General features: G+C 41.1%; 2 protein-coding genes across 2 annotated transcripts in view; one reads left to right on the forward strand and one right to left on the reverse strand.

Annotated features, from left to right (window-relative positions):
- The first annotated feature begins 8,279 nt into the window (after positions 1 to 8,279).
- EIF3M (eukaryotic translation initiation factor 3 subunit M) lies at positions 8,280 to 26,229 on the forward strand. The gene is made up of 11 exons (XM_056851657.1): positions 8,280 to 8,362; positions 11,752 to 11,884; positions 12,555 to 12,693; positions 13,378 to 13,501; positions 14,080 to 14,174; positions 16,540 to 16,623; positions 17,226 to 17,325; positions 19,095 to 19,176; positions 24,892 to 25,035; positions 25,427 to 25,487; positions 25,956 to 26,229. The coding sequence occupies exons 1-11, from the start codon at positions 8,321 to 8,323 to the stop codon at positions 26,074 to 26,076; spliced, it is 1,125 nt and encodes a 374-aa protein (XP_056707635.1). The 5' UTR covers positions 8,280 to 8,320; the 3' UTR covers positions 26,077 to 26,229.
- Positions 26,230 to 26,510: 281 nt separating this feature from the next.
- CCDC73 (coiled-coil domain containing 73) overlaps positions 26,511 to 27,338 on the reverse strand; it is a 68,188-nt gene continuing 67,360 nt past the window's right edge. Inside the window, exon 15 of the mRNA XM_056851934.1 lies at positions 26,511 to 26,762. Within this exon, the coding sequence (XP_056707912.1) occupies positions 26,511 to 26,762 (252 nt within the window). The remainder of the gene's footprint in view (positions 26,763 to 27,338) is intronic.

The following is a 27,338-nucleotide window of genomic DNA, read 5'->3' on the forward strand; positions in this document are numbered from 1 at the left end:
ACCCACTTATTTATCGCCGAATGCCAATGCGGCAATTTAACCTGAATACTGAGGTTTTAGTTTAGAAAAAACAACTCATACATTAACATCTTTTGCCTTAAAAGAAAAACACAATAGCAGAGCTTTCAATGATACAAACAACTTTTTATTGAAAGGCAAATCCAAGGCAAAACCTCCCATTCATAAATGTCCAATAACCCCCCATGCAGAGTTTTGAGAATCTGGATGGGGAAAATGTGCATCTGAGTGGCAAATCCAAGGCAAAATCTCCCATTCACAAATGGCCAATAACCCCCCATGCAACTCCAAAAAAGAACAAGAATTTAGACAAGAAGCCCACCCCCTCCCCTCCCGGGCAACTGGGAGGGGCTTCCAGTTTTGTTGCGGGAAGCGATGAGATGTTTAACTCTTTCCCTCCTGGGTCATTTTCCTGATCTAATCTGCCTCTTCTCCTGAAGCTCTTGGAAACCCCCCTCCCGCCCCGCATGCCCAAAGGGAAGCCCGCTTCCCCCACGCGGGACCCCCAGGCCCCACCCGCAGGCAGGCACCCCTGCCTGGCAGGCCTGTGCGGTGGGTGGGGGTGCTGAGGCCGGACCGGAGGTCTGCTCCCCAGCCCCGAAAGGGGCCGCTGCAAGCAGGCCACGCGCTGTCCCACCTCGCAGAGTTGTTGGGAGGGAGGGAGGGAGGAGCCCTGACCCGCGCCCAGGGGGGAGAGGGAGGAGTGGCAGGACCCTCTGGAGCTCGGCAGCCTCCGCATCGGCAGGCTCCCCTGGCCAGGTAGGGGGGGAGAAGAGGGGGGAGAAGAGGGGGAAGTCCCGCCCACCCCCCGCCCGAGCCAGACACCCGAGCCCCGCGGGCTCCGCCCCAGCGCCAGCGAGGGAGCCATGCAGGCCAAGGCCGGTGCCAGGAGAGGCCTCCGTGCACACCTGCCCGCCCGCTCCTTCCCTCCAGGGGGCCCTTCCACACTCTGCACGCGCCCAGAGACGCACGTGCTATCCCCCACCCACCGGACTCACCGCCTGCCGGAAGGAGCCCCTGCCCGCGGCAGCGGCAGCAGTGGGGGTCCCTCAGTCCTCCTCCGGGCTGAGGCGGCGGGAGCTGCCAGCGGAAGCGCGCGGTGGTGGTGGTGGGCGGCAGGGGAGGAGCCACGCCTGGGGAATGGTGCGGACTGCCCGCCCAGCCCCTGCTGGCCCAGCCCCAGCCACGTCCCGCCCCCGCCCCGCCGGGGCCCCCAGCCAAGTTCTCTGACCGCACCCGGCACCGCCGCGTCTCTGCGCCCCATCTTCTCCCGGCTGTCAGCTTGCCAATTCCTCGCCCCGTCCCTCGTGCGTGCCGGCAGAGAGGACTACACGTGCCGAGTCGGGCACGCGTGCCATAGGTTCACCAACACAGACTTAGGGTCTGGGAGTCCCAGCTATCTTCCTGTGGAAGCTCACTGGATGATTTTAGGTTAGTCACATTCTTTCACAGGGTTGTTGTGTGGATAAAAAGAAGAAGAATATAAGCTGCTTTGGTCCTCATTGTGAAGAAAGGTAGAGTATAAATGAAGTCAATAATTACAGTTTAAGATGCAGATAAAAGGTAGGTTGGTGAATGACTGATAAGGAGAGAATGAAGTAGGGAAAGTGGAGTTTATATGGGGGTTCCCAGGGCAAGGGAAAGAGGAAATAGTTATGGAAGGGGGACATAGGGGAAAGTGAGGTGCCCCCCACAAGTCCTTAAGGGTTTTGCCACACAGAACTCATTCTTAACCATTTTGTAATTTTAACTGGCTTATTTGTAATAAAGTATTTGCTGAAATATGCTCTTTTCTTCTTTTTCAAAAATAAATGAAAATCAGTGAGATCTCATCCCCTTAAACATATATGATAGAAATTCACTCAATGGCCCACTTTTTAAATTCACAGTCCTCTATTAAATAGAATGTGTATGAAGAATAATTAGCTTTCATATTCTACTTTTTAGCATGTCCAAACATTTCACATAACATTAGCTCAGTAATGTTTAGAACATTTTTTTAAAGAATGGTTACAGATGAGGATCTAACAGGGAGTACTGTGCCTAAGGGCACCTCGTGAATTCATCAAACATTATTTAATCTGTGGACATCCTGACTCGCCGCTCACACTCTTAGTGCACCCAGGATAATTTAATCAGGGTGCACCCCATGGACATTTCTACAAGCATGCAGAAATTTCTATGGGGCATGGAAATAAGTGCATCTTGATTAAAATATCCTGGGTTCACTGTACACCTTTCCTGAAGTGATAACCATACTGGACATGTGGTTTGTGTGAAGCATGGCTAAATATTTATATAATTAAGAATTCTTACTTTAAATGCCAATGTTAATGTCTTCTTTCATGTAGATTTTGAACAGCAGACTTGAAAAATATCAATTTTGAAGTGTATGAAGCCATTTTTTTGTAAGTTTCCATTATCCGCGGCTATAATCTTCACTGGCTTCAAAAGTAATTGCTTTGCTAAACATAAAGGATGTCTGATTTTAATTTGGTATCTACATTCTCATTCTTTTTATAGATTATTTGAAGTTATCAACAGAATCTTCATTCACTCATATATAAGTGAAAGTTTTATCTTACTTTGGATATCACAAAAATAATTTATTACTAAGGAAACAAAACCTTTTGTCTCTCAATATATTTTGTCAGGACAGCTGTGGTATTTCAGCGCAATCACCAAAGCTGTGATGATCTGGGCTGCAATCAACTATTTTTAATAGGAAATTTTTACAGACTTTTAATAAGATACTCTAACGTAATTTATGAGGAGAGGTTTTGAAGTGAAGAGGTATTGTTTGGCAAGTATTCTTCCTCTAATCTCAGGAAATTTAAATAAAAGAGGGCTCATTTCCTCTAACTTGGGATTTCTTCCACACAAAAAAGGTTAAGAAAAACACCTGCTATATAAGTTACAAAACAAGAGAGTTTATTCACAGAGAGTTTATGCATAGAGCAAGCAAAAAGTTTGAAGACAAAAAATTCTGGGAATGTCAAATCCTATTGGTCTTATTAACTAATATTTAATAACAATAGGTTAGTTATTAATTTTATGCTGCACGGGGAAGGTGAGTGTCTGCTTACTAAATATTCTAATACAGGTGACGGGTTGGCTTGAGGAATGACATACAAATTAAAAATATTCCCAATCTTGTAATGTCAAAGCAATCATAGATTCTGAAATTATGCAGATGCAACAGATGACCAAACCATAACCAGCCTAATCATTTGCTTGCTGGTGCAGCAGATTCAGGACACACAGTTACTATTAAAGAACATGTGATCCAAGATTGTGTGGGTCCACGCACCAAAGAGGCTTTTAGCTTCTCCTGTCTTAACAGCAGCCATTTCAAACCAAATACTTTAAAAAAAAAAAAAAGTAAATGAAGGTTCAAAAGCAGTTTGCAGTGTAACATCAAGGGGTTATGTTAGGAAAACTAATTGATAGCTCTGTTTGGCATGTGCTAGTCCCCTCCTACCACACATGTCTAAAACGGTTGGTTTGCACCTCTGATACAGCCAATGGAAACAGGTTTCTATTTACATTTCTTTCCCACCCCCTAGAAGAGTGCTGCATGGGGGGGGGGAGAGAATCTCTGTATCCAGCACCATGGAGGGGAGGGTTTGAGTGCTTAACTAAACAGATGCTGATAATGACACGTGATAGCTCAGAAAATCTTGCTGAACATGGGGAGGGAGGTTGTTTAAGCACAGCAGTATGCAGGTAGCCTTCTAGAGTAAAAGCTCAAATATGTTGCTCAGAACCACAGTATTACAGTGCAATCCTTCCTGAGAATAAACACCATTGAATAGACCATTGAATCAGCACCATCAGGTTGATATTTGTTAACTGTGTGATCACTAAGTAGTTAGCATTGTCATCAGTAAGGACGTTAAAACTAAAGGCTTATTATGTACATCCATTTCTGAGTTTCACATATCACAGACTAAGACTTATCCCTGACTTTACTAGTGTATATACTATAAAGAAACTATTTTGTACCTTGTCTGGACCAGAGATACAGATATTAGAAGGAATGCATTGTAAATGAATTCACTGATGTGGCTTTTTTCATTTTAGTCTAACATTATAAAATAAATGCAAACACTGAAAGGCAATCCATCGGTGTTGACTAAAAATAAGATTCCTAATACTTGCAAAAGGAAAAACATAAAATTCTCTTATAACTCAATTGTGTGCTAAATGTACAAGAAATCAATTTAGTAATTTGAAGAGCAAAGAGCCTTAAGAAATCTTTATCCTGATTTCTAAGGTACATTTTGAATGTTCCTAGGCATTAAGAATATTTAAGGTCAGGAAGCTGTCTTCAAGACAACCAGCCAGCATGCCATAAAGCAGGGGTGGGGAACGTCAGGCCCGGGGGCCGTTTAAGGCCCGCAAAACCATTTGGTCTGGCCCTTTGTGGGTCCTGGCAGATCTCTAGTTCAGAAGGATCTAAGACTGGTGATCCGCCCCCTCCCGCGGACAGGAATAGTCTCTATTCAAGGCGGATGTGAGGGGGGGTTTTGCTGAGAAAAGGCATCTTTTCCCCCCCTTGCAGAAGAGTCATTAGCTATGGAGCTGCTAGGACCACCCAAGAAACTGTGTTAACCGTTTCCCACCCAGGCTATGGAGTAACATATTCCTGGTTGGATGCCTGCCTGCTTTCCCACGCCGGGGGGGATGGCAGCTGCCTGCTTGGGGCTTGGTTGGCTAATTTTTAAGTTGATAATTTTGTATGGCCCGCAAATGATGTTATAAATATCCAAATGGCACCTGGCGGAAGAAAGGTTCCCCACCCCAGCCATAAAGAGAAGCGCAAGAGGCCTGCAAGAAACAGAGATGGGAGAACTAGCCCCCATAAAAACTTTATCATAATCTCCAGTGTGATAGTTGGAGACTGGATTCTGTGAGGCCCTTTATGAGTTTGCTTTCTTCTCAAGTTTACAGTTCCAAAGAAGTGGGGGAGGGCCTTTTTCAGCAGCCGCATTCCACTATGGAAATCTGCCTGATCCATTCACCCTTGTTAGCATTAGTGGACTCTGACGACCTGTCAGGTTATTGCATTCCACCGCGGGGCTGCCAGGCAAATTAGGAAAGCAGTTTAACATTCTCCTCAGAGAAGCTATTGTGAGGTCATACGCTAACTGTGCTGCTGATACAGAGCAGTCTTTCTCAACTCCTGGTCTTTAAAAATCAGCAGCTATCATCCTCTCTCGGCACTGAACAAATGTTAAATATTAGAAGTAGTAAAACAAGGAACAGACACTTCCTCAATTAGAGAACAATGGAGACAAACACACTGTAATGAGGGACACAGAGAATAAACATGTCATAAATAAGGAAATGCATATTAATAGTGTTTTTAAAAGGGAGGGTATGTGTTGCCATTGGAACAACTTCCTGAAAGATTATTTCAAGAGTCTGTAGAGCTAAGCATACTTATTTTTAGAACTGCTACCTGATTCATCTTACATCAATTAATTGTATGGATAGATCAATTAAATCTGCAGTTTTCATAAGAAAAAGCTTATTTTCTTGTAGGATAGATAGTGCCCACTTTTGTTATAGCAGGTATCATGTTAGAAGAGGCATTCCTCTTCTCTTACACCAGACAGACACTTCTTCTAAAACAGCACCTACTACCCATAGCTTTTCTACATACTTAAATTAAAAATGGCAGGGAAGATGGCATAGTACAGACCAATCTCAGAAGCTAAACAAGGAAGGCTCTGCAGAGGAAGGCAACTGCAAACCACTTCTGCTTCTCACTTGCCTTAAAAGCCCCTTTCTGGGATTACTATAATGTATTTATTTTGTTTATATTTATTTATTTATTAGATTTATATATCCCACCCTCCCAAGCCGAGGCCAGTTGTGACTTGATGGCACAACTGTATATTTTAAAACTTAATTTACGAATTACTGGACTTAACAGATGGGCTACAGGAATGAAATACAATAGTCCTCAGGCTGTAATTTTAAAGGTTTACGAAACCTAATTTACCATTTATTTGTAATTGTTCTCACAAATTTTATTATTACCTCTTCTTTCAGCTTTCCTTTTTTTTTCTCTTTTCTTTTTAGAGTCCTCCTGTTCACTCCTTTCTGTTTAGAGGAGGTGGGTGGAATTGGGTGTCCCACTTTTCCCTGGCTGTGTAAATATAAGTCATTCAATGCAGAAAAAAACAAGGAAGGAACTTTTGAGCACAGCACACATACCTCTGTTGGGACCATGATCTTTGTAAAAATATCTCTGTGTTAAGGCTTAACCAAGCAATCCTGAAGGAGGAGCGGAGCTGCTCATGAGCTGGCATGACCCCTACACCAACGTAAGTGCCACCTGCGCCGACTAAGTGGGCACAGACACTGATGCAGGGACATTACGTTGGCTCCAGGGAGGCATACAGCAGCGCAAGCCTCAAGCACCAGAGCTGCTTCCCCGGAAGCATTTTTCTGATGTCGATGGGGGGGGGGCATTCCCAGGGGCAGAGCTGACATTACCTCCCAAAGCCATTTGGACCAGAAAAGCCCCTTTTGCAGGCGGCTACTTGCTCCTGCAAAATAGCTGGCTTGAGGGTAGTCCCTCAAGTTGCTTGTGGTTATCCCTGCCTGCTGCTCTGGTGATAGGTAGAGACCTAGATAGCCTGACAGACAACAAGGAGTCTGGAATATTCCAAGTGACAGCTGACACTTTATGACAAGCTTAATCCTAACATTTATTTCAGACATTAAATACTAGTGAGCACAAAAATTGCCACTATTCCTACAATTATACTAGAAGATGACAAAACTGCACAGCTCTGACAAATGCATATTCTGAATTGGCGGCTATATTTTAGAAGCACGAATGAAATAAATCAACAATACACCCACCATTTAGTGTAATTACAAATTTTCTGCAGAATCTTTCATGTATGAGCCAAGAAAAATTACACTGTGAAGTCATCCAAAACTTATTTCCAAAACTAACAACAGCAGTATTAGTTTCATGTCTTAGATTATGGAACTGTTTAAATAAGAGTGAACAACTCTTAACTGCATTTGTTACAGGAAAAGACATCCCTCTGGATGTTATTCTTTCTATGTTCATTGTGAAACCTAAGATTTACAGTGCAATCCTAAGAATACTTTCCTGGGAGTAAATCCCATTGGTTAGACACATGTAAGATTACTGAGGCTATCGTACTTTGGACACATTATGAGAAGACAAGAGTCACTGGAAAAGACAATAATGCTAGGAAAAGTTGAAGGCAGCAGGAAAAGAGGAAGCCCCAACATGAGCTGGATTGACTCTATAAAGGAAGACACAGCTTGCAAGACCGGAGCAAGGCTGTTAAGGATAGGATGTTTTGGAAGACATTGGCTGATTCATAGGGTCACCATGAGTCGGAAGCAACTTGACAGCACTTAACAAACACTACACACATGAGAGTCTAAGTAGTCTTGTTTAGGATGACATTGTAATCTGAAATCAATGTGCATAACATTGCAACATATTTTGCTTTTTGCTGTATCAAGTCAGTAGTAAGGTTGCCAACTGCCTGGAGGGGGAAAAATGCCCTGCCTCTTTAACACACCAATAATGATATAGGCTTGCCAACTGCAGGTTGGGAAATTCCTGGAGATTTGGGGGTGGTGGAGCCCAAGGAGTAGAAGGTTTGGGGAAAGAAGGGGCTTCAGCTGGGTTCTGCCATAGAGTTTACTCTCCAAAGCAGCCGTTTTCTACAGGAAACTGATGTCTGTAGTTTGGAGATCAGCCACAATTCCAGGACATCTCCAGGCCCCACCTGGAGATACTCACATTGAATGAGTTATTTCCCTTCATGCTATGGAAACGTCAACTGCCCATTTCTACGCAGTAAGCCTCAAAGAGACAGGACACTACTTCTCTTTTTTTTAAAAAGCGGCATACCTGGCAGTGGGAACGGACAATTTGTGCCGACCAAAAATCATCTTAGACACTATTTCGTCCTGTGTCTTGCAATAACAGCGTTCACAAGGGCATTTTTTTGAAAGGTCGCGCAACGAGCGGGTCCGGGAAACGGCTCTCGGCACCACGAGTGACAGCTCCGACCCGAATTGCAGTGACTATTTAGGAATCACAAACACGCAACACGCTTTCCCCCCCCCCCTTCTTCATCCTGACTAGGCTCGGGGAAGGGGCAACCGCGCACAAACGGAAACGCGGGGCCGGCGCTCGCCCCGGAAGCGGAACTTGCGTGCGTCTGCAGTGAGCGCGGCGTGCCTTTCCGGTCGGCTGGCGTGGTGGAGGGCGAGGAGGGAAGCCGCCGCGACCATGAGCGTCCCGGCTTTCATCGATATCACTGAGGAAGATCAGGTCGGTGGCTGGTTCGCGTCAGGCTGCCCCTCCCCCACCGGACCGTTGGCGGGCAACGGTCGCTCTGCGGAAGCGGGCAACGGTCCCTTCTCTCCCCCCCCCCCGAGACCCGCGAGAGGAGAGTCGGTAGCAGTCGCTGCTCCTCCTCCTCTGTTCCAGGCACGAAGTGAGCTGGGGACGGGCGGTTGCTGCTTATTAGCAGCAGGACGGGCCGAGTCGGTTTGCCGTTGGTGGATTTACGTCTAAGCTAAACAAGCTGTAGCTTAGGGCCCCACTCTCTTGGGGCCCCCCCAAAAAAAAATTAAAGGAAAAAAAAACTAGATGCACATTTCCAAAATATAAAATAAAAAACAAATAAAATAAAACCTACTTACAGCAACAGCGTTTTGTGTTGTGTAGGCTCCTATGATGTAAGTAATGGGCCCCGCCTGCTCCCTAAAATATCGCTGGTTGTCTTAATTGTATTTCAGGTCAACAATTACTTTGATAAAATACATATTTTGTTATGTGCAAATGGCTTTAGATACCTATTAGGTCCATAAATGACCATATAGCATATATTCAACACACAAAAACAGCGACAATTGGTTGTTGACAAAGGACAGCTGGACATATGAAGAGCCCCATTACCTTCAATAGCTTAGGGCCTCATCAAACCTAAATCCGGCCCTGGTGGAGGCACTCCACTTCGTCCATCCCTGGCTGGCTCCTCCTCTCTTTGACAATTACCTTCTCCCCCCCCCCCTTCTCCCGCAGCCAGTCCTAAAAAGGCACTTGCCCGAGCCAGTCGCGCTGGTTCCAGCGTCCTGGAAATTGTGCTTAAAATTGCAGGCCTGACTAGGGCGCTTTCACTCAGCCTAAATAGTGCACTTTCAATCCACTTTCACTGCACCTTAACGATCGTTGGTAAGTGGATTTTGCCAGTTCACACAGTGAAATCCACCTTCAAAGTGCAGTCAAGTCTGTTAATAACGTGACCAATCACGTTCCAACTCATCAACATTTCCAGACACAGTAGTTTTGCACTGCAGAATCACAGACTGCCCATACATATAAAAGTGTAAGGTCAACACCTGCAAAGTGCATTGAAAGTGGATTGAAAGTGCATTATTCGGCATGTGTGAAAGTGCCCTTTAGTTAGTGGAGGCACTCCACTTCATCCGTCCCTAGCTGGCTCATTCTCTCTTCAACAATTACCTTTTCCCCAGCTTCTCCTGCAGCCAATCCTAAAAAGGCACTCGCCCGAGCCAGTCTCACTGGCTCCAGCGTCCTAGAAATTGTGCTTAAAATTGTAGGCCTGACTAGAACACAGAAGTTGGCAGTTGTAAGCAAGGCCGGTGCTACCATTAAGGCGAACTCGGCGGTCGCCTAGGGTGCGGACCTCAGAGGGGCACAGAACTGGCCAGGGGACACAGTTTTAAAAAGATTAGTTTCTTGGTAAAAATGCAACTGACAATTTTTATTTTTTTATTTTAAGATAAGTGCCACAACAGTGCTATGGAAAATAATTAATTATAACATCTTATAAAAATTTTTGTAGGAATGTATCAGGCTTTTTATTTTTTTCTACAAGACATCTGTTTTTGAAAATTGGTTAGCAATGGGGGGGGCACAAGTAGTTAGCCTTGTCTAGGGCGCAAAAAAGACTGACATTGGCCCTGGTTGTAAGCAGCTAGGGCCCGAAGTCGGGCGGGGGTGTTCTCCAGGAGTTCTCTGGTCCCCATCCAGGAGTATCTCAGCATTTCCCTTCCCTGTGTACATATTAGTATGTACGTATTAGTAGTTCTGGGTCCGATAGAAGCAACAGGATAATCACAGTGTGGCTGTGGAGTAACTAAGAATGCGAAAAAAGGGATGATAAAGATACTCTGTGACTACTCCCTTCAGAGGTGCAGGGAGAGGCCTGGAAATCAGGGGAGCCTGTTACGCTTTCTGGGTTATATAGCACTTTATGTTGCTACTGATGGCTGGGATATTACAACAGGCCATGGTATACAACTCCACAGACTAGTTCTGTGCAGATCACTTACCTGAGCCCATGCTATGTGTGTGTGTCAAGTGCCATCAAGTCATGACACTATGAATTAATGTCCTCCTAAACATCTTACTGTTAACAGCCTTATTTGGGTATTGTAAACACAGGGTTGTGGCTTGCTTTATAGAATCAATCCATCTCATGTTCAGTCTTCCTCTTTTCATCGTTCATCCATCAAGCCTTTTCATGTCTTTTGGCGACAGAAATAGTATTTGCCCATTATCTCTAGTTTCAACCCAGAGTTCTTCTGGTTCATGTTCACTTGAACGTACTACTGCAAATATGTTGTTTAAACTCTTCAGAAATGAACTTAGATTGTAGTTTGGCACTATGAATGCTTTGGTGTTTTTCTTCAGTTTTATTCTAAAGTCCATGCTAGATCCTTGGAAACATTAATGTAGCCATATGGGAAATGCTGTTCTAGGACTGGCTAGGATTGGATGAGTCATTTATTAATCAGCCAAATGGAGGTGCACATGTATGCACACACCGGGGGGGGGGAGCAAGACAGTATTTAAAAAACTGTTCGACCTCTATATTGGGAAGAGTCAAATACCTCTGAATACCAGTGCCAGGAGGGAACATCAGGGGGAGACCTTGGCCTCTGTGCACTGTTGTTGGCCCTCCCGGGTAACCTTCTGGCCACTGTGTGAGATGGGATACTATTCTAGCTGGACCACTGGTCTGATCCAGCTGGAATCTTCTTATGATCTTAAATAGGAATTATGGTATTTTATATACTTTCCACAACCTTCACATAGTATCTGTTTATCATCCCTTTTTATTGGATTCCAGTCAGTGTGGTGTAGTGGATAAGAGCGCTGGTTTGGAGCAGTGTAGTCTGATCTGGAGAACCGGGTTTGATTCCCCACTCTTTCATATGAGCGGTGGAGGCTAATCTGGTGAACTGGATTTGTTTCCCCTTTCCTATACATGAAGCCAGCTGGGTGATCTTGGGCTAGTCACGCTCTCTCAGCCTCACCTACCTCACAGGGTGTCTGTTGTGGGGAGGGGAAGAGAAGGTGATTGTAAGCTGGTTTGATTCTGCCTTAAGTGACAGAGAAAGTCGGCATATAAAAACCAACTCTTCTTCTTCTAGTAGGATTGTAAATTATAGGAAATAGTGCTTGAATCATTGGGATTTTAAAATATCTTATTTACCCCAGGGCTTTTAATTTATAATGGTTGGATGTGATCTTTCTCTTAGACTTCTGTACTTAAAGTGGTGTTGTATAGCATAGGTTCTGTTTTCTGTTAACAGTGTTTATGAATAAAATTATAAAGCAGGTGTTTGATTGTTGAAGTGTTATATGAGTTGCTTGTTATATTGCCCCTTCTCCTCTTTTGTTAAAAGGCTGCGGAACTTAGGGCTTACCTAAAATCTAAGGGAGCTGAGATCTCTGAAGAGAATTCTGAAGGAGGACTTCACATTGACTTGGCTCAGATCATTGAAGCCTGTGATGTGTGCCTAAAGGACGATGATAAAGGTTTGTTTAGAAAGATATTAGTAAATGTTTGAATTGCTGACAATTAAAGGTAGTAGTGCAGTTTGATTTAAACAATGCATCTGCTAGTTAAGAAACAGAGACTCCATTCTTCAAGGTAATCTGCAAGTGTTGTTAATTTGATAGCAAATATGTGTACATAATAGTGTATATGGTGACAGCACTAGCTGTGTATCTAGAGATGCAAAGGCCTGGGGGGAAAAACCAGTAAAAAAATTTGGGGGGTCATCTTTTTTTGGAGGCTTCCCCCCATTTTTCCAATGGAAAAATTGGAAATTTTGGGGAGAACTGAGAAACATCCCTATGAAATATTTTTCTCTTTTTGAGTGAGTGAAATGCTTTTAAAGACAAGGTGGGCATGCTGCAGACATATACAGCTCTTAAATCTAAGTAGGCCAGTGGAAGTTTCTTCATGGTCTCTCCCTCTTCTGCACAGTGGCTGGGTGCCGATGGGCGCAGAAGGAAGCAGCTGCCAGTGGAAGCCAAGGTGTTAGTTTATAACAAGCATTTTTTGATAGGCCCATGATTCTGAAAATGCTTTTCTGTAAATCTTGCTACCAACATAAGTAATAATGGCTGGGATGCTTATAGGAAAGGACAAATTTTTCTTAATTATTTCTGTAGCCAAATATACTTTTTGTTTTCTTTGTAGATGTTGAAAGTGTGATGAACAGTGTAGTGTCTCTGCTGCTTATTCTGGAACCTGACAAGCAAGAGGCTTTGATTGAAAGCCTATGTGAGAAACTGGTCAAATTTCGGGAAGGTGAACGACCATCTCTTAGACTGCAGCTGTGAGTGCCTTCTGTGGTTAAAGGGAATAAACCATGTCCTTCATGAATATTAATATAGATAAGAGATAGACTGTCTTTGGTAGAATGTATAGGAATTATGAGCCTGACCTGGATAGCCCCAGGCTAGCCTGATCTTGTCGACTCTGGTTAGTATTTGGATGGGCAACCTCCAAGGAACACCAGAGTCATGATGTGGAGGCAGGCAATGGCAAACCACCTCCGAACATCTCTTGCCTTGAAAACCCTATGAGGTCGCTATAAATCAACTGTGACTTGATGGCACGCGCGCACACACACACACACACACACACACACACACACACACACACAGGAATTATGAGTACTTTGGCACCTATTCAGAATCTGATAATGCAATTATACGTAAATTGAGTTGGATCCTATCATTTTGTCCCAGTGGCAATTGCACTTTTCTCATCTGCATGGAATGTTTTGATGACTCAAGACTCTTCTATCAGTAAAATAGGACTGCTAGAGACTCTGGAGCTCAGTTAAAAAATCTGAGTGCAGATTATTTGATACAGAATTCAATGATGTGGCATACCTGTTGGTTTTAAAGTTTAAATGCTTGTAGCTATTCCAGTGGGGCTTAGTTTGTTGTATGTTCTTTCCATTAATGAATTACAAACACTGAGAAAAATTAATTGACTTTTCATTATTGCTTAGGCTGAGTAATCTCTTCCATGGCATGGATAAGAATACCCCTGCCAGGTATACAGTCTACTGCAGCCTTGTTAAAGTAGCGTCCACCTGCGGTGCTATACAGTACATTCCAACTGAATTGGAGCAGGTGAGCAGTTTTTGCACTTTCATTGTGTATAACTTCTTGGTCAAGGGAATCTTTTATATTATCATATACTTTTTTGTCTTGTTTTGATGTACGTGTCTGTTTGATGCAGTTCTTTCTCCTACATTCCAGGATCCAGAAGATCTTTTTAAAGGAAACCGTAAAGCCATAAATATTGTCGGGAATCCAAAGACCTAATGTGGGCATGTTTAAGAGCTAAGATGTACCTAATAGATTTTTAATTTGAACTGCTTAACCCCACGGTGTATTACATACTGCTCCGGAAATTCCCCTCATTTTCAGAATTGTACTACTGTGTTGGCGTAGAAGGCTACTGCTTTGAGAAACCCAAGCCAAAAGGGGCTTATGGTGCTTAGAACTAATTGTATGTGGTTCTTTGGATCCCCCAAACCTCTGTTTGGTTGCTGCCCTTAATTTGAAATGTAGAACAATATTTTCTAACTTTCACGTCCTCATGATGGGTTTTAAAATATACTTACATTTCAAAGTTGAAACGGTGTTCATTTTTCTCAACAGCCAATCCATTTTTAAAAGCTTGTGTTTAAAATCTTTATGTGTAGGTTCGAAAATGGATTTCAGATTGGAACCTCAACACAGAAAAAAAACATACTCTTCTTCGCTTGTTATATGATGCGCTAGTGGACTACAAAAAGAGGTAATCAACACTAAATACTGGAACATGTTAATTTTATTTATTTATATTTATTTACTTTATAATCTGCCTTTCTCACTGAGACAAAGTAGATTACACAGTATAAATTAATGCAGTTAATAGTTGAAACATCTAATAAGCAATGTAAACATGTGCCTGCAAGCAGGTGAACAAGCTGAAACTTAATCCCGACAAAACACGTGCTACTAGTGGGGATAAGGTCTGATCCAGGCATGGGACTATCCCCTGTTCTGAATGGGGTTGGGCTACCCCTAAAGGAGCAGGTTCTTAGCTTGAAGGTGCTGCTAAATCCAGGCCTCCAGTTGGATAAACAGGTGGAGTGGTGGCTGGGGTAGCTTTTATCAGCTTTAGCTGATAAGCTAGCTTTGGCCCTGCCTGGGCAGGAAAGATCTTGCCACTGTGGTGCATGCCCTGGTAGCATCTAAATTATATTAATGCAGTGCACTCTATGTGGGGCTGCCCTTGAAGACTGTGTGGAAGTGACACTTGATACAGAATGCTGAGTGGAGTGGCTCGTAGGGACAATATCACTCCAGCCTTGTTCTGTCTACGTTGGCTCTTAAAGCCCTGTGTGGCTTGAGGCCAGCATAACTGAAGAACCACCTTCTCCCACATGAACTTACCCATCCATTCCAGTCATCTTTAGAGGCCCTGCTTCAGATGTTCCCTCCATCTGAGGCTAGACAGCTGGCAACCAGAGAAAGCCTTCTCAGTTGTGGCTCTGCAACTTTGGAATTCCCTCCTCAGGGAGAGTTGCCCTCTTCCCTCTATTGTTGCCTTCCGTCAGCGGATGAAGCCTTTTTTGTTTGGCATTTTCTCACTAACTTTTATTACCGTTTCTCCCTGTTCGTGCATTCTGTGTTTTTATTATGTATTATTTGTTTTAAGTATTTTATATATTTTGTATTTTAAATGCTTTTTAGTGTCTCAAATCTTTTAATGTTCTGTTTTAATGCTTGCTACCTTGGGGACCCTGAATTGGGTGAAAAGGCAGCATATAAATGTTTTAAATAAATAAAAGGAGTAGGATTACATAAATCTAAAAGCGTAAAGTATTATACATGTTAAACAAAGCAGAAAATGGTATTACGTAAGTATAAAATGCAGTGAAAGCCCACTATCCCATTACTCTTATAAGAGTGCCTTTCTGAACGGTTTTATTTTAAAGCCCTATTGCCTTTATATAAATGCCCCCGAACAGTTCTGTTTTACGCAGTTTGCAAAATGACAGAAACATGGGAGCTTGCTTCCCCAGCAGCAGTGCAGGATCCAGTATGACCCCTAGGCTCTTGACTGAGTCCGCGAGGGTCATCTGAACCCCACTGAAAGTGGGAAGCCCAGTGTCCTTCAAGATCTCTGCATTCCCAACCAGCATTCATTCTGTCTCATCTGGGTTCTGTTTGAATTGATTCACTTTTAGCAACTGGACCACAGTAGTCAGGCAGCAGCTCAAGACTTCTTACACATCACCCCATCTTACCCATCAAGACTTCTTACACATTGGGCTCATTAATGTGGACCTTACATTGATTTTAGCATCGAGGGTGGGCAAGGGTCCAGCGCACCAGTGGTGGCCTTTACATATTATAAGAAGAAGAGCTTCCTGTCTTACTCAGTAGCCAACTACTTACTCTGGAAGGCTAACAACTAGCATTGGTATTCAGAGGTTTACTGCCTCTGAATATGGAGGTACCCTTTAGTCATGATGGCTATTCACCACTGATAGACCTGTCCTTCATCAACCTGTCTAATCCCCTGTGGCCGTCGCTACATCCTCTGGCACAAATTTTATATTTTAATCACTCAATCCCAGGATCCTGTCAATTGCCATCACAGCAACTGGGTCAAAATGGTCCGTAAGCAGGCCAGATGATACATTAAGCATTTTTAGCATTTGCCTCTGCTTAATTAGCAGTGTACTAATTATTGTATTATTGAACAGAAACGCTTCAATTCCATTTTAAAAGTCGTGGGTTTTCAAGTTAAAGTTAAAAGTCGTGGGTTTTCAAGTTAAAGATGGGTGTAATCATCCAAGACTATATATTCTCCTTTATACAAATCCCAGCCTTACTTTGCCTTTGTATGAATTTATACTAATTTGTGTAAAGAAGTTTTCACCTGAGGGAGGGCTTTCTGTAACTGGCAGATAATTTATTATTCTAAAGGTATAAACTGAACTATGAAATCAACATTTAAGAGTCTGAATGTTGGTCCTTTACCACTTTGCTACAAATGACAGTCAAAACCATTCACTTGCATTTTTCACTTCATTTCATAACTTGCTAGTGGCTTTAATTATTTGAGTATATTGTTAAAATGATTTTCAAAGGAATTTTTCTCTCCACAGTGACAATGCAGCAAAAGTAATGGTAGAGTTGCTGGGAAGTTACACAGAGGACAATGCTTCTCAGGCTAGAGTTGATGCTCACAGGTAATGGGAAAAACTTTCTTTCTGCCTTGCTGTGATATGAATGCTCCAAAGAACCTTTAAAATGCAGTCCAAAATTACATCCTTCTCCCGCTCATGTTCATGGTATGCTGTATGTTGTTGCAAAGGTGGTAACTGTACTGCCTGAGTTCTCAAACATTTGGACATTTTGTATGTGACTGATGACACAAACTAAAAGTATTTGTTAATTATTTTGTCCCGACTCTGTCCCACATACTTCTGGATTGCCATCTATATGACACCTCAAGAGAAAACCTTATAAAACCTCTAGTCCTGTACTCCTCTCTAAACAGCAGAAAAACACTTTACAAACTATTAGCTGATCATGATTCACAGATCACTGAAAATGTGGCAAGATTCCTGATGATAGCGGCCAATCAATGGGAATTTAGTCTGAAGAAGGACCACATCACCAAGGATTGAATTATGCTTAGACTCTATTTAAAAATATATATATTTCTTTTATTCAAAATATATATATTTCTTTTATTCCTTTATCTATTTTTACAAACTATACTATGCCAATAAAGTTATTTGAATTTGTTAATTATTGTTAAGTATGGACGCCCTTATTTTCTAATTAGGTGCATTGTCCGTGCATTGAAGGATCCAACTACCTTTCTTTTTGATCATCTTCTTACCTTAAAACCAGTCAAGTTTTTGGAAGGAGAACTTATTCATGATGTAAGTATTCAATTATGCCATATATAGTAAGTTTTCAGTTCACAAGTTACTTTGGTTTGCCCACCTCTAATGCATCAAAAATTATTTGATATGTCAGTCAGGTACATGTTCACTATAGACTGTCTCAATATGCATATATTTCTACTTCATCTAAGGGCTCATTCAGATTGTGGTTAGGGCTCATTCAGATTGTGGTTATCTGATTTTACAGTCGTCTTGTGCCATCATACCATCTTAGGATCATGTGAAGTTTTCTTGGGAGAAAAAATGGTCAGAGAAAGCCCAAAGCTTTTCACACGGTTTCTTTAAAACAAGTGATATTCCTCTACTCCCTTAAAAAAAAAATCTAGAGTAGTTGAAAGGAGTGTGCCAAATCAGAAAAAAATATGGCCTGGAGACTGGTAAAATCCCATTAACAGAGATTTTTGTTCATTACATATGACCGTAATGCAGAAGACTGTAGAAAGAGTTTATATCCCCCAGTTGAGATCAGCACCCCAAAAAAGAAATTCATAGTTACCTTTAAATAGGACAGCGGTTCCAGCTTCATTTTCAGTCTCACCTTGCAAATATATTTCCAACTGATCCTCTTATGGATTGTTAGGTTTTAGTCCAGTAGCACTTTAGAACCCAGAAGAATTTCAGACATATTAGTCACGTGTCTGTGTCTGACAAAGGGAGCTTTGACTCTCGAAAGTTTGCACTCTGAAACACTTCTGGATCTCTAAGGTACCACTGGACTCCAATCTAGATGTTATACTGCAGACCAGCAAAGCTGCCCTCTGAAACTATCTTATGGATTGCTGACCGGATAAAGAGGAAAAACAAATGATAGGAATAAATAGACAGTTGCCAATAGAATTCCTCAAGAATCAAGGACAACAATAGGTCTTCCAGACTCTGGTCCTAAAACTTCCTGGGGCCTGTGATTGGCCACTGTGAAGCAGGATGCTGGAGCACTGGTCTGATCTAGCAGGGCTGTTCTTATGTTAATCTTTATTGTAACTGCTGCTATGTAAATTATTCATAAATGATCTGGAGGTGGGAATGAGCGGGTGGGTACTCAGAAGCAGGATGCAATGCAGAACACTGCAAAGCTGAGAAAAACACAGAGCTGAGCATCCAACAAGGTCAAGTAGCGGCAGTCCTGTCTCTATATAGAAAATCTAGAATTTGGATTTTTAAAAAAAGTTTAGGAAATAGAGAACTAATAGAAGGATCTGGATTTAGAGAAGTTATGACCGGAGTGAATTTTTTCCTTTGCTGTTGGCATACTAGAATTTAGGGTCTTTCACTTAAGAAGATTTAGAATATAGCCAGGACAGGCAAAAGAGAGAGCTTTACTTAATGCATGATTGTATTATGGAATTAACAGCCACAAAAATACTGCAGTGGCCACCAGCTTTCTAAAGGAGGAATTCATGGACAATAGGTGAACAGCCTTAATAGCTAGACATAAAACCTTCATGGTCAGAGGGTGCATATTTCTCAATATGAATAACAAATGCGGGGTGTAGTTCCATTTATTTATTTGATTTATATTCTACTTTTCAACTATAAGGTCCTTCATATCTTGCTTGTGATTTTCCAGTGGTACCTGGTTGCCTTTTGTTAGGAACAGAGTACTGGGTGAGGTACCCCTAATTTTGTTTAGGCATTGCAAATGTCCATTCTTGATGTTAGACATCTATGAGACACTTGAAGAATTACATTAATTTTTAATTTTATCCTACTCAAACTAATCTGATTACTGATGTTTTCCTTTACAGCTTTTGACTATTTTTGTCAGTGCCAAGTTATCATCCTATGTCCGGTTTTATCAAAACAACAAGGACTTCATTGATTCTCTTGGTAAGTTTTTATTTTCATGTATCTCTGATTATTTTTTCTGTGGTATAGCTCAGATGTCAGTCTAGTGTGGCCTTGTCCTAAGGGAAGATCTCCTATTGGCTCTTGTGGTATAATGGAAGGACTCTCAACTATGTTGACACTTGGTATTTACCTTTAGGTTCCTCAGTTCTGTTTGTGGATTTGTCTGCTCAGCAGTTGAGGGATGCCTTACACTTGGGTGCCTGCAGGGGGCTTTTAAAGGCAGATTGGCCCTTTTGCTGTAAAATCCAGCTATCTACCCTCATTTTCTTCAAATTCTTTAACCAGTTGAGAATCAGGTACACCACTGAGTAGATGGCTTTCTGCTGCTTGGAGAAGTCTAGAACAGCAAAAGGGGTCTATCCTGTCTGCTTCCTTCCCATTATATGGAACATCTAAACACTTCTAGAAGTCTTATTCCCCTTCACTGAAACGACAATTGCTTACTCTAAATGAGATGCCCACTTTCCTTTTGCATTGCACTGAGAAGAGATCTCTATGTCTTTTGACTGCTTCTCATGTATACAGGTCATCATTTAATGTTGTGGTAGTGAATCAATTAACTTTAATAGTAAGACACAGAACCTGTGAATCTTGAAATATAGTCTTCATTTAGACACCACAAACAACCCTCAATTTGTAGTAACAAGGATGAGTGTGGTTTAATCATGGGCTCACCCATTCCATTACTCAGTGGTAGGGCATTTGCTTGGCATGCAGAAGGTCCCAGGTTCAACCCCGGCATCTCCAGTTAAAGGGACTAGGCAAGTGGGTGATGTGAAGAGACCCTGGAGAGCCGCTGCCAATCTGAGTAGACAATACTAACTTTGATGGACCAAGGGTCTGATTCAGTATAAGGCAGCTTCATGTGTTCATCCATTCAAAGGACTGTGGTATAGACCCATTTCTCTGTCAGTGGTTCCCAAAGTGGGCAGTACCACCCCCTGGGGGGGCAGCAGGATTACCTAAGGGGGCACTAAGAGGCAAGGGGGCAGCAGGCGGGAACTAGAAGCTGGTCCCTTCAACTGTGTTGTTCACTAATTTACAATCGATCAAGCTATGGCACCATGCTGGCAAATTTGGTGGAAACTTATCAGAATCCCCCCCCCCCAGACTTTGAAGAGCTGGTACCACTGGATCAGGTTCATCAGTTTTGTTGAATAAATTTCAACTAAAAAGTTTGATTTTGAATAGATGTGCAATTAATTGTTACTTTGAAATTTTATCATATGTTATTATCTTATTTAGTTCAAACCCCTATTTTGAATAATACTTTTTATAGGATAGGGTAGGGGGCACTGGGGTTGAGTTTGTGGAACCAAGGAGCTGTGGCCCAAAAGGTTTGGGAACCACTGCTGTAAGGTATAAAAATGTATAGCCAAGAAACGGATTGGTAGATGTGCAAACTCTGCTACCTTGTCATGGATAAGATGTTCTTTTAGGAGCCGAGGCTAGCCTGATCTTCTCAGATCTCAGAAGCTAAGCAGCATTGGCCCTTGTTAGTATTTGGATGAGAGATCTCCAAGGAGGTCCAGGGCCGCTATGCAAAGGCAGGCAATGGCAAACCACCTCCAAACATCTCTTCCCTTGAAATCCCCACAAGGTTGCCATAAATCAGCTTTGGCTTGACCGCATGTACTACCACCAAAGCTCTGAATGGGATCAAGCTGTGAATCAACCAGATCTTTGCAACAAAGATGAAGTACAATAAGAGAGAGTGCTTCCAAGTGTTCTTAAGCGCAAGTTTTAATTTTTTTTGCATATTCATTAGTCTTAACAAACCACATGCTATCCCGGTTAATGTTTCCTAGAATGAAGCTTTGTGATGGAATGTTAATGTCAGCACCCTTTTATTTACGCGCTGTGGAAAAAGGAGTAGTAATTAACACTTTGGTACTCCCCCATTGATGTGTAATTGACTGTTTCAAAGGAGCACTGGTTCATAAGCTATTGTATGCATGAAAATTACTTTTTCTGTATTGCAGCATTTTGGGACAAGGGTCAGTGACAATGCAGAAATTGTTCAATGGTGCAGGCTTTTATATTACTGCATTAAGGTTTAGATATACTGGTAATGAATAAATGTTTCCATAAAGCTGTTTAAGTGACAGTACATGTTGACAGCATACAAGAAAAGGGTATAATATATTTTTAAAACAAAATTTTAGGTCCACAGTTAACAGTGGCTCTGTCTTTGGCTTAATGGATTGAGGTAGAATCCTGAAAACGATGTTCTCAGTAACTGAGTTTTCTAATACATTGCTATGCATTAGGTTATGTCTGGTTAAGTGTATTTAGGTATTGTTCCCCATGTAGGAATTAAGCATGCTTAATTGTACATTGGATTGTACCCTTTGTCTTCTTGTAAAAAAAAAAAATTTTTTTTTTGGATAACCCAATAAACTAAATTAGAGTTTTTATTTTTTAAAAGTTGTAAGGAATACCCTACATGATCAGCTTGCTGCAGTCCCTAATTTCAAACTGGTCTATTCTCTTTTTCTTTTTTTAATCAACCAGCTAATCCTGTTTTTGTTCAAAATTCATCACAAGGTCCATGAAGCTGCAAAATCTGTTTAGTAAGAGCTTCCACAGGTGGCATCAGTTTGTTACAATTTGTTCTATTAATGCTGACAAGTTAGGCCAACAGTTGTATTGCCGTATGTCAACTGTGAATCGCCCTAACGTGTTCACATTTAATCTGGTAGTACGGGCAACCTTTTTACATTAGAATGGTAATTAACACTTCATTTGCATTTGTTAATTAGAGTTTATGTGCACTAATTGATTTTTGGAGCTTGTAGATTTCTATTAAAGCCAGTTAGCAGTAGTTTCTGGAGCTTCCCATTCGCTTGAGTTATGATGATCACATTTTGTTGAAACTGTGCCAGATAAATAGCCTGCATCATAATTACTCCTAATTAACACAACATTATGTCTGGTAGTAATGTGCTTCGTTGCTCTTCTATTAGTGTAACAATGTTATTAATTCAAAATATAAATATTTGTTGAGCAATCTGGTTATCCTGTCCATGCATTTTTGCTGAAACCTTATTCAAATTTCTGATGTAGTTTGCAAACCTTTGACTAAAAAGTGTACATGTAACTTTTACTTTTGTTTTCTGTTTATATATTGGGAACATCAGAAGTTTGCCCAAAGTCCTGGGAATAGTTAACCCTTGGACAGAATTTTAAAAGATGGCCATAACGGCCCTCTTCCTCCTCCCCTCACCCACAAGGATTCATATTAATGAGTCAAGTGTAAACTAATAGACAAGTAACATCAGGTAGGAAATTAAAATGTATCTTTATAAATAATGATTGCAGTAATTTCTGTAAGTCCCTGAAGAACTAGGGCATTTAGGGTTGAATCTTGAAACCTGGACCCCTTAGAATGGACTGACAAATAACACTTAAGAGTGTTTTGTGTTCTGAGTTTCCTCTTTCCTAAATTCTTATAGCATATTTGATGTCTGTAGAGTGAGGTTGTTTCTTCTTGTTAAATAACATCTGCTTCGTAGGAGAAAGGACAGCAGGTTGTAGCTCTATGCTAGCTCTCATTCAGTGCTGTGGAGAGATGGTAGAGTGCAAAAAAGGTTGCATGTTAATGTAAATCACTATAAGGGAAGTTAATGACGTTCACTTAAACATCTGTCTCAAAAGCAGTAGGGAGTCCACATGAATGTTTGGCTGCTTTTCTGTTACAAAACAGAAATCAGATTCTGCTTTCAGTTAAATCCTGACAGGTGCGTGTTGAATAACTGTCATGCCTCTTAGTTTTATTAACTCAAGCCCATACTACTATTTTGTCTGCAAAAAAAAATTGAGTTACATAGCCCATTCTAGGTTAACCCTCTTTTTCGCTGTGCAGTGTGCACACCACAGCATGCTGTCCTTTCTGTTCTATACATTATGAGTTTCTCTCCCTCATTCTGTCCATCGTGCAGTTCTTCCTTCTGTCTGTATCTCCTGGTGTTTCCTCACCTTATAGGGGTCTCCACCCAAATCTGTGTAATAACGATTTTTTTTTCTGTCTGCACCCTATCACCGGCTTTCTTCTTCCTTCCTTTGGACCACCACAGATTTCTTTGTGCTGCCTTCCCTTCTAACACCATGTTTCTCCACCCACATCAGTTGAATCTCCCACTCTTTTTTTCTCACTGCACAGATTTTTGCGTATCTCGTTTTGTGACCTCCGTCTTCCTTTCCACACCACCAGAAGCCATCCCTTTTTTTTCTTTGCTTGGGGTTGCCAATAGACCAGTAAAAAAAGAGTCTTCTGTTGAACCCAGTAAAGCATCACACAGTTTACAAGCATTGCAGCTGGTCATTTGAAAAGTTGACAAACATGTACTTGTCCTCATGCTCCAGGTCTCTACCTGTTCTCTGTTCTCTTTGTTACCTCCTCCTTTTTTCTGTTTCCCCAAACCATAGTAGTCTTTACACATCCATCCTGGTATCTGCCTTCTCCCCCCACAATTTCTGTTCTTGGTAAGCTTGCAAGTTTTTTTTTTAAATGGGTTTTACTTTCCCAGCAGTTCATATGTTTTTTTAATAATTTTTTTTATTTTTTCCAAATCATTATACATTCCAGTTCACATATCAAAAAGTATAGTTCATTAACTTCCCCTCTCCCCTCCTCTAACCCTTTATTTAGCATTGTTTCTCTCTTTGTGTTATATGTCTAATTCAATTGTAACCAAAACATCCATGTTGAATATATCCACACTGAATTAGATCAAAATATATTTCTTAATATCACATTTAAGTTCATTTCTGCAATAATTAGTCCATGCCTCCCATTCTTTTGCAAATTCATTGTCATCCTTTTGATTTATCAATGCCGTAAGTTTTGCCATCTCTACTAATTCCATCATTTTTTCAATCCACTCCGATTTGTTTGGTATATCCGTCATTTTCCATCTCCTAGCGTATACCATTCTGGCGGCAATGGTGGCATACATCAAAAATGGTCTCTGGGTCACTATGGTATCTGGTATTATACTCAACAGCATCATTTCTGTTGATTTAGGGATATTTTGTTGTAATATCAGCCTTAGTTCATTGTAGATCATATCCCAATAATTCCAGCAGTTCATATGTTGATGGAATTTCAGGCACAGGCAAGCCACGTATCATGACTGGTTGACTGCAAGAGGCTGGAAAAATAGTACCAGCTCCACTGTACACCTGTGACTTTTGGGGGAAGACTGTTGCAAAACGCAAGCCTGTTGCACCGTTGTGCAGGATGGGCAATTTACTATTTTGGAATTCTCCCCAAGAAGCTGCAAAACTCAGGACTACAGTCAGCTTTAGAGCCTTGAGTTGCACAGACCCACAGTATGGTGCTGTGCTGGTGTAGTGACAACTTTATACTGGTGTTCGAGCAGTGCTCAGGCTTAAAATTAAGTTGATACAGGCCAATATAGGAAGTACTATCAGAGGTGATAAAAATGACAAACACTCTTTCTACCAGGCTGCATCTACTCCTTCCCCACAAACACTGCCCCTCTGGCTGGTTGGTATTTTTATGGGGGGTAGTTTTGTTTATGTTAGAGGTTCAAAGCAACCTAAGAAACTGGTTCAAAGCAACCTAAGAAACTGGACATTATCCTAAAACATATGTAATGAAATATTAACACATCTTGTTTCTTATTAGCATTTACTGCTGAAAACTTATATTTGTTTTCTATAATGCAGGCTTATTACATGAACATAATATGGCAAAAATGAGACTGCTCACCTTTATGGGAATGGCGGTAGAAAACAAGGAAATCTCATTTGACACCATGCAGCAAGAACTTCAGATTGGAGCTGATGATGTAGAAGCATTTGTCATAGACGGTAAGAAATAGGTGGCTCATATTAAAAAACGCTCCTAGTAGTTAAGCATGTGGCCTATTTTAAATGGATATATGCTTAACAATAGATGTGCATTCTGCAAAATCTTTTTATATAGCTTTGATATTACAACGTACATAATATTTTAATTTTTTTAAATTTAAACTGGGTACATTGTGTAGAGAGAGACACTTGTAAAAGTTTATAGTATATTTGTTAATGACTTCCTTGTTACATCAATTTCTCTGCTTGCTCGATTGAAATAACCAAATAGAACACACTTCAGGAGGGTATATTTATACTGACCTACTCTAAGAGAATTTCAGAAACTCATATCACTTAACTTTTTAATAACTTTAAAGGCATTTCTTAACTTATATTTCTTTTTCTGCAGCTGTAAAGACAAAAATGGTGAATTGCAAAATTGATCAAACACAGAGAAAAGTTGTAGTCAGGTGAGCCTTAAATCTTTCTGTGGAGTGACTTAGTCCAGTGCTAATTATAACGCTTATACATCTGTTTAATATTTTAACTAGAAGCAAGATATTCCTATCTGTTGCCTGTAGTTAAATAGTTGCTATTTATCATAATTTTATTAAAGCTCAGACTGAACGTGATTAGCTTATTTAATGAAAGAGTCCTATTTTCCAGCACATTTCATTTAATGGCTAAACAGTGGGAAGAATACTAATGAGTTCTGTCTTTTTTTTAATCCTGGTGATGTCTACGGAATACCAGACTAGCTGACAATATAAAACATTAGGTACAGAGAGTAGAAATGTGTTTTTTTCCCTGCATGAAGTATTGCGATCCTGTTTTCCCCTCTTCTAAATAGATGTATACAATAATAGCAAATAATTTTTGGAAGTGCAGCTTTAGCATAATTGCCATGTTAATTCCTTTTTGAATTTATTTTCATTTAGTAACAGCACATACAGGACCTTTGGAAAGCAACAATGGCAACAGCTGTATGACACACTAAACACCTGGAAACAGAATTTGAATCAAGTGAAAAACAGTCTTCTCAGTTTGTCTGATACTTGAGTCTTTCACCTACGATTTGATTTCTCAGATGGAAGCTTAGCTACAGTAAACCAATTCAATTTGTAAAGTTTTTATTTGTTTTCAAAATATACGATTGGCATTCAATAATTTGAACTCCAGTATGCAAAAACAATAAATTTAAACTAAAACAAATCTCAAATTTGTCCAGCTTTTATAATGATGAAAAATTGTTTATATTCCAACATAAGGTAGGAAAGGAGCAGAGAGTCAACAGAACAGTGATATTGCAAAGTGATGGTATTCTATGACCTTTAATAACATTGGTAACTTTCAGGGGGGGATTTATTCTAGAGGGTTTTAATTTAAAGACATAAGAACTGTAGGAAGGTATTCTATTTTCTTCATACAGGGCATTCTTACACCATAAGAAGACTTTTCTCAGCAGATTTTACAAAACATGGCTTCCAAAATAATTACATTTCTGCTGTATTGGCTGTCATTGCTTTTTCTGGGTCATCCTCATACTTTCTTTTTCTTGGCTGACAGTACTTTTCCAAATACAGAAATTTTTCAATGTTGTTGAGTTTTGTTTTTATGGAAACATTCTGGGAATTCCAGTCTTTTCCTTCACTGTTGTGTGGGCTCTGATTTAACAGAAGCGTGCTTTCTTCAAAGATGAGTTGAGAAGACTTCTGTTGCAGTCCTGAGGGACACTGTGTTTTGGCCTAAAATACACATCATCATCATCATCTTATATTCTAATATTGAAATTGACCAAATCTTTGGATACTTAAATCCAGTGATTGCAGCTGTGAATGGGCAAGACAGATCTTTCTACAAACCTGAAAAGGCCCCCAGGTTTGCAGAAAAATGTGAAATTAAAAAAATATATATACTGGTGTTTAAAAAACAAAAAAATGACAAAAGAAGTGGCTGTTTCTAGGCACCCACAGCATTCCAAGGCTTGGTTCTGTCAGTAAAAGAATGGGGCAGAGCCCTTTCCAGGCCTATTTTGGCCTTTGAGGGAGGGTACCTTGGGGCCAGGCCTGACTAGGATTGCCAGCTCTAGGTTAGGAAATTCCTGGAGATTTTGTCTGAGGTTTGAGAAGGGGAGAGGCCTCAGCTGAGAATAATGCCTTAGAATCCAAAGCAGTTATTTTCTCCAGGGGGACAGATCTCTGTAATCTGGAGTTCAGGTGTAATTTTGGGAGACCTCCAGGTCCCACCTAGAGGTTGGCAAACTTAGGCCTGGCCGCAACTTCTGAATAACTAGATACCACCAGACTCATATGACTCAACTA

This window comes from Euleptes europaea, chromosome 6, assembly GCF_029931775.1.
Source record: "Euleptes europaea isolate rEulEur1 chromosome 6, rEulEur1.hap1, whole genome shotgun sequence".
Classification (NCBI taxonomy): domain Eukaryota; kingdom Metazoa; phylum Chordata; class Lepidosauria; order Squamata; family Sphaerodactylidae; genus Euleptes; species Euleptes europaea.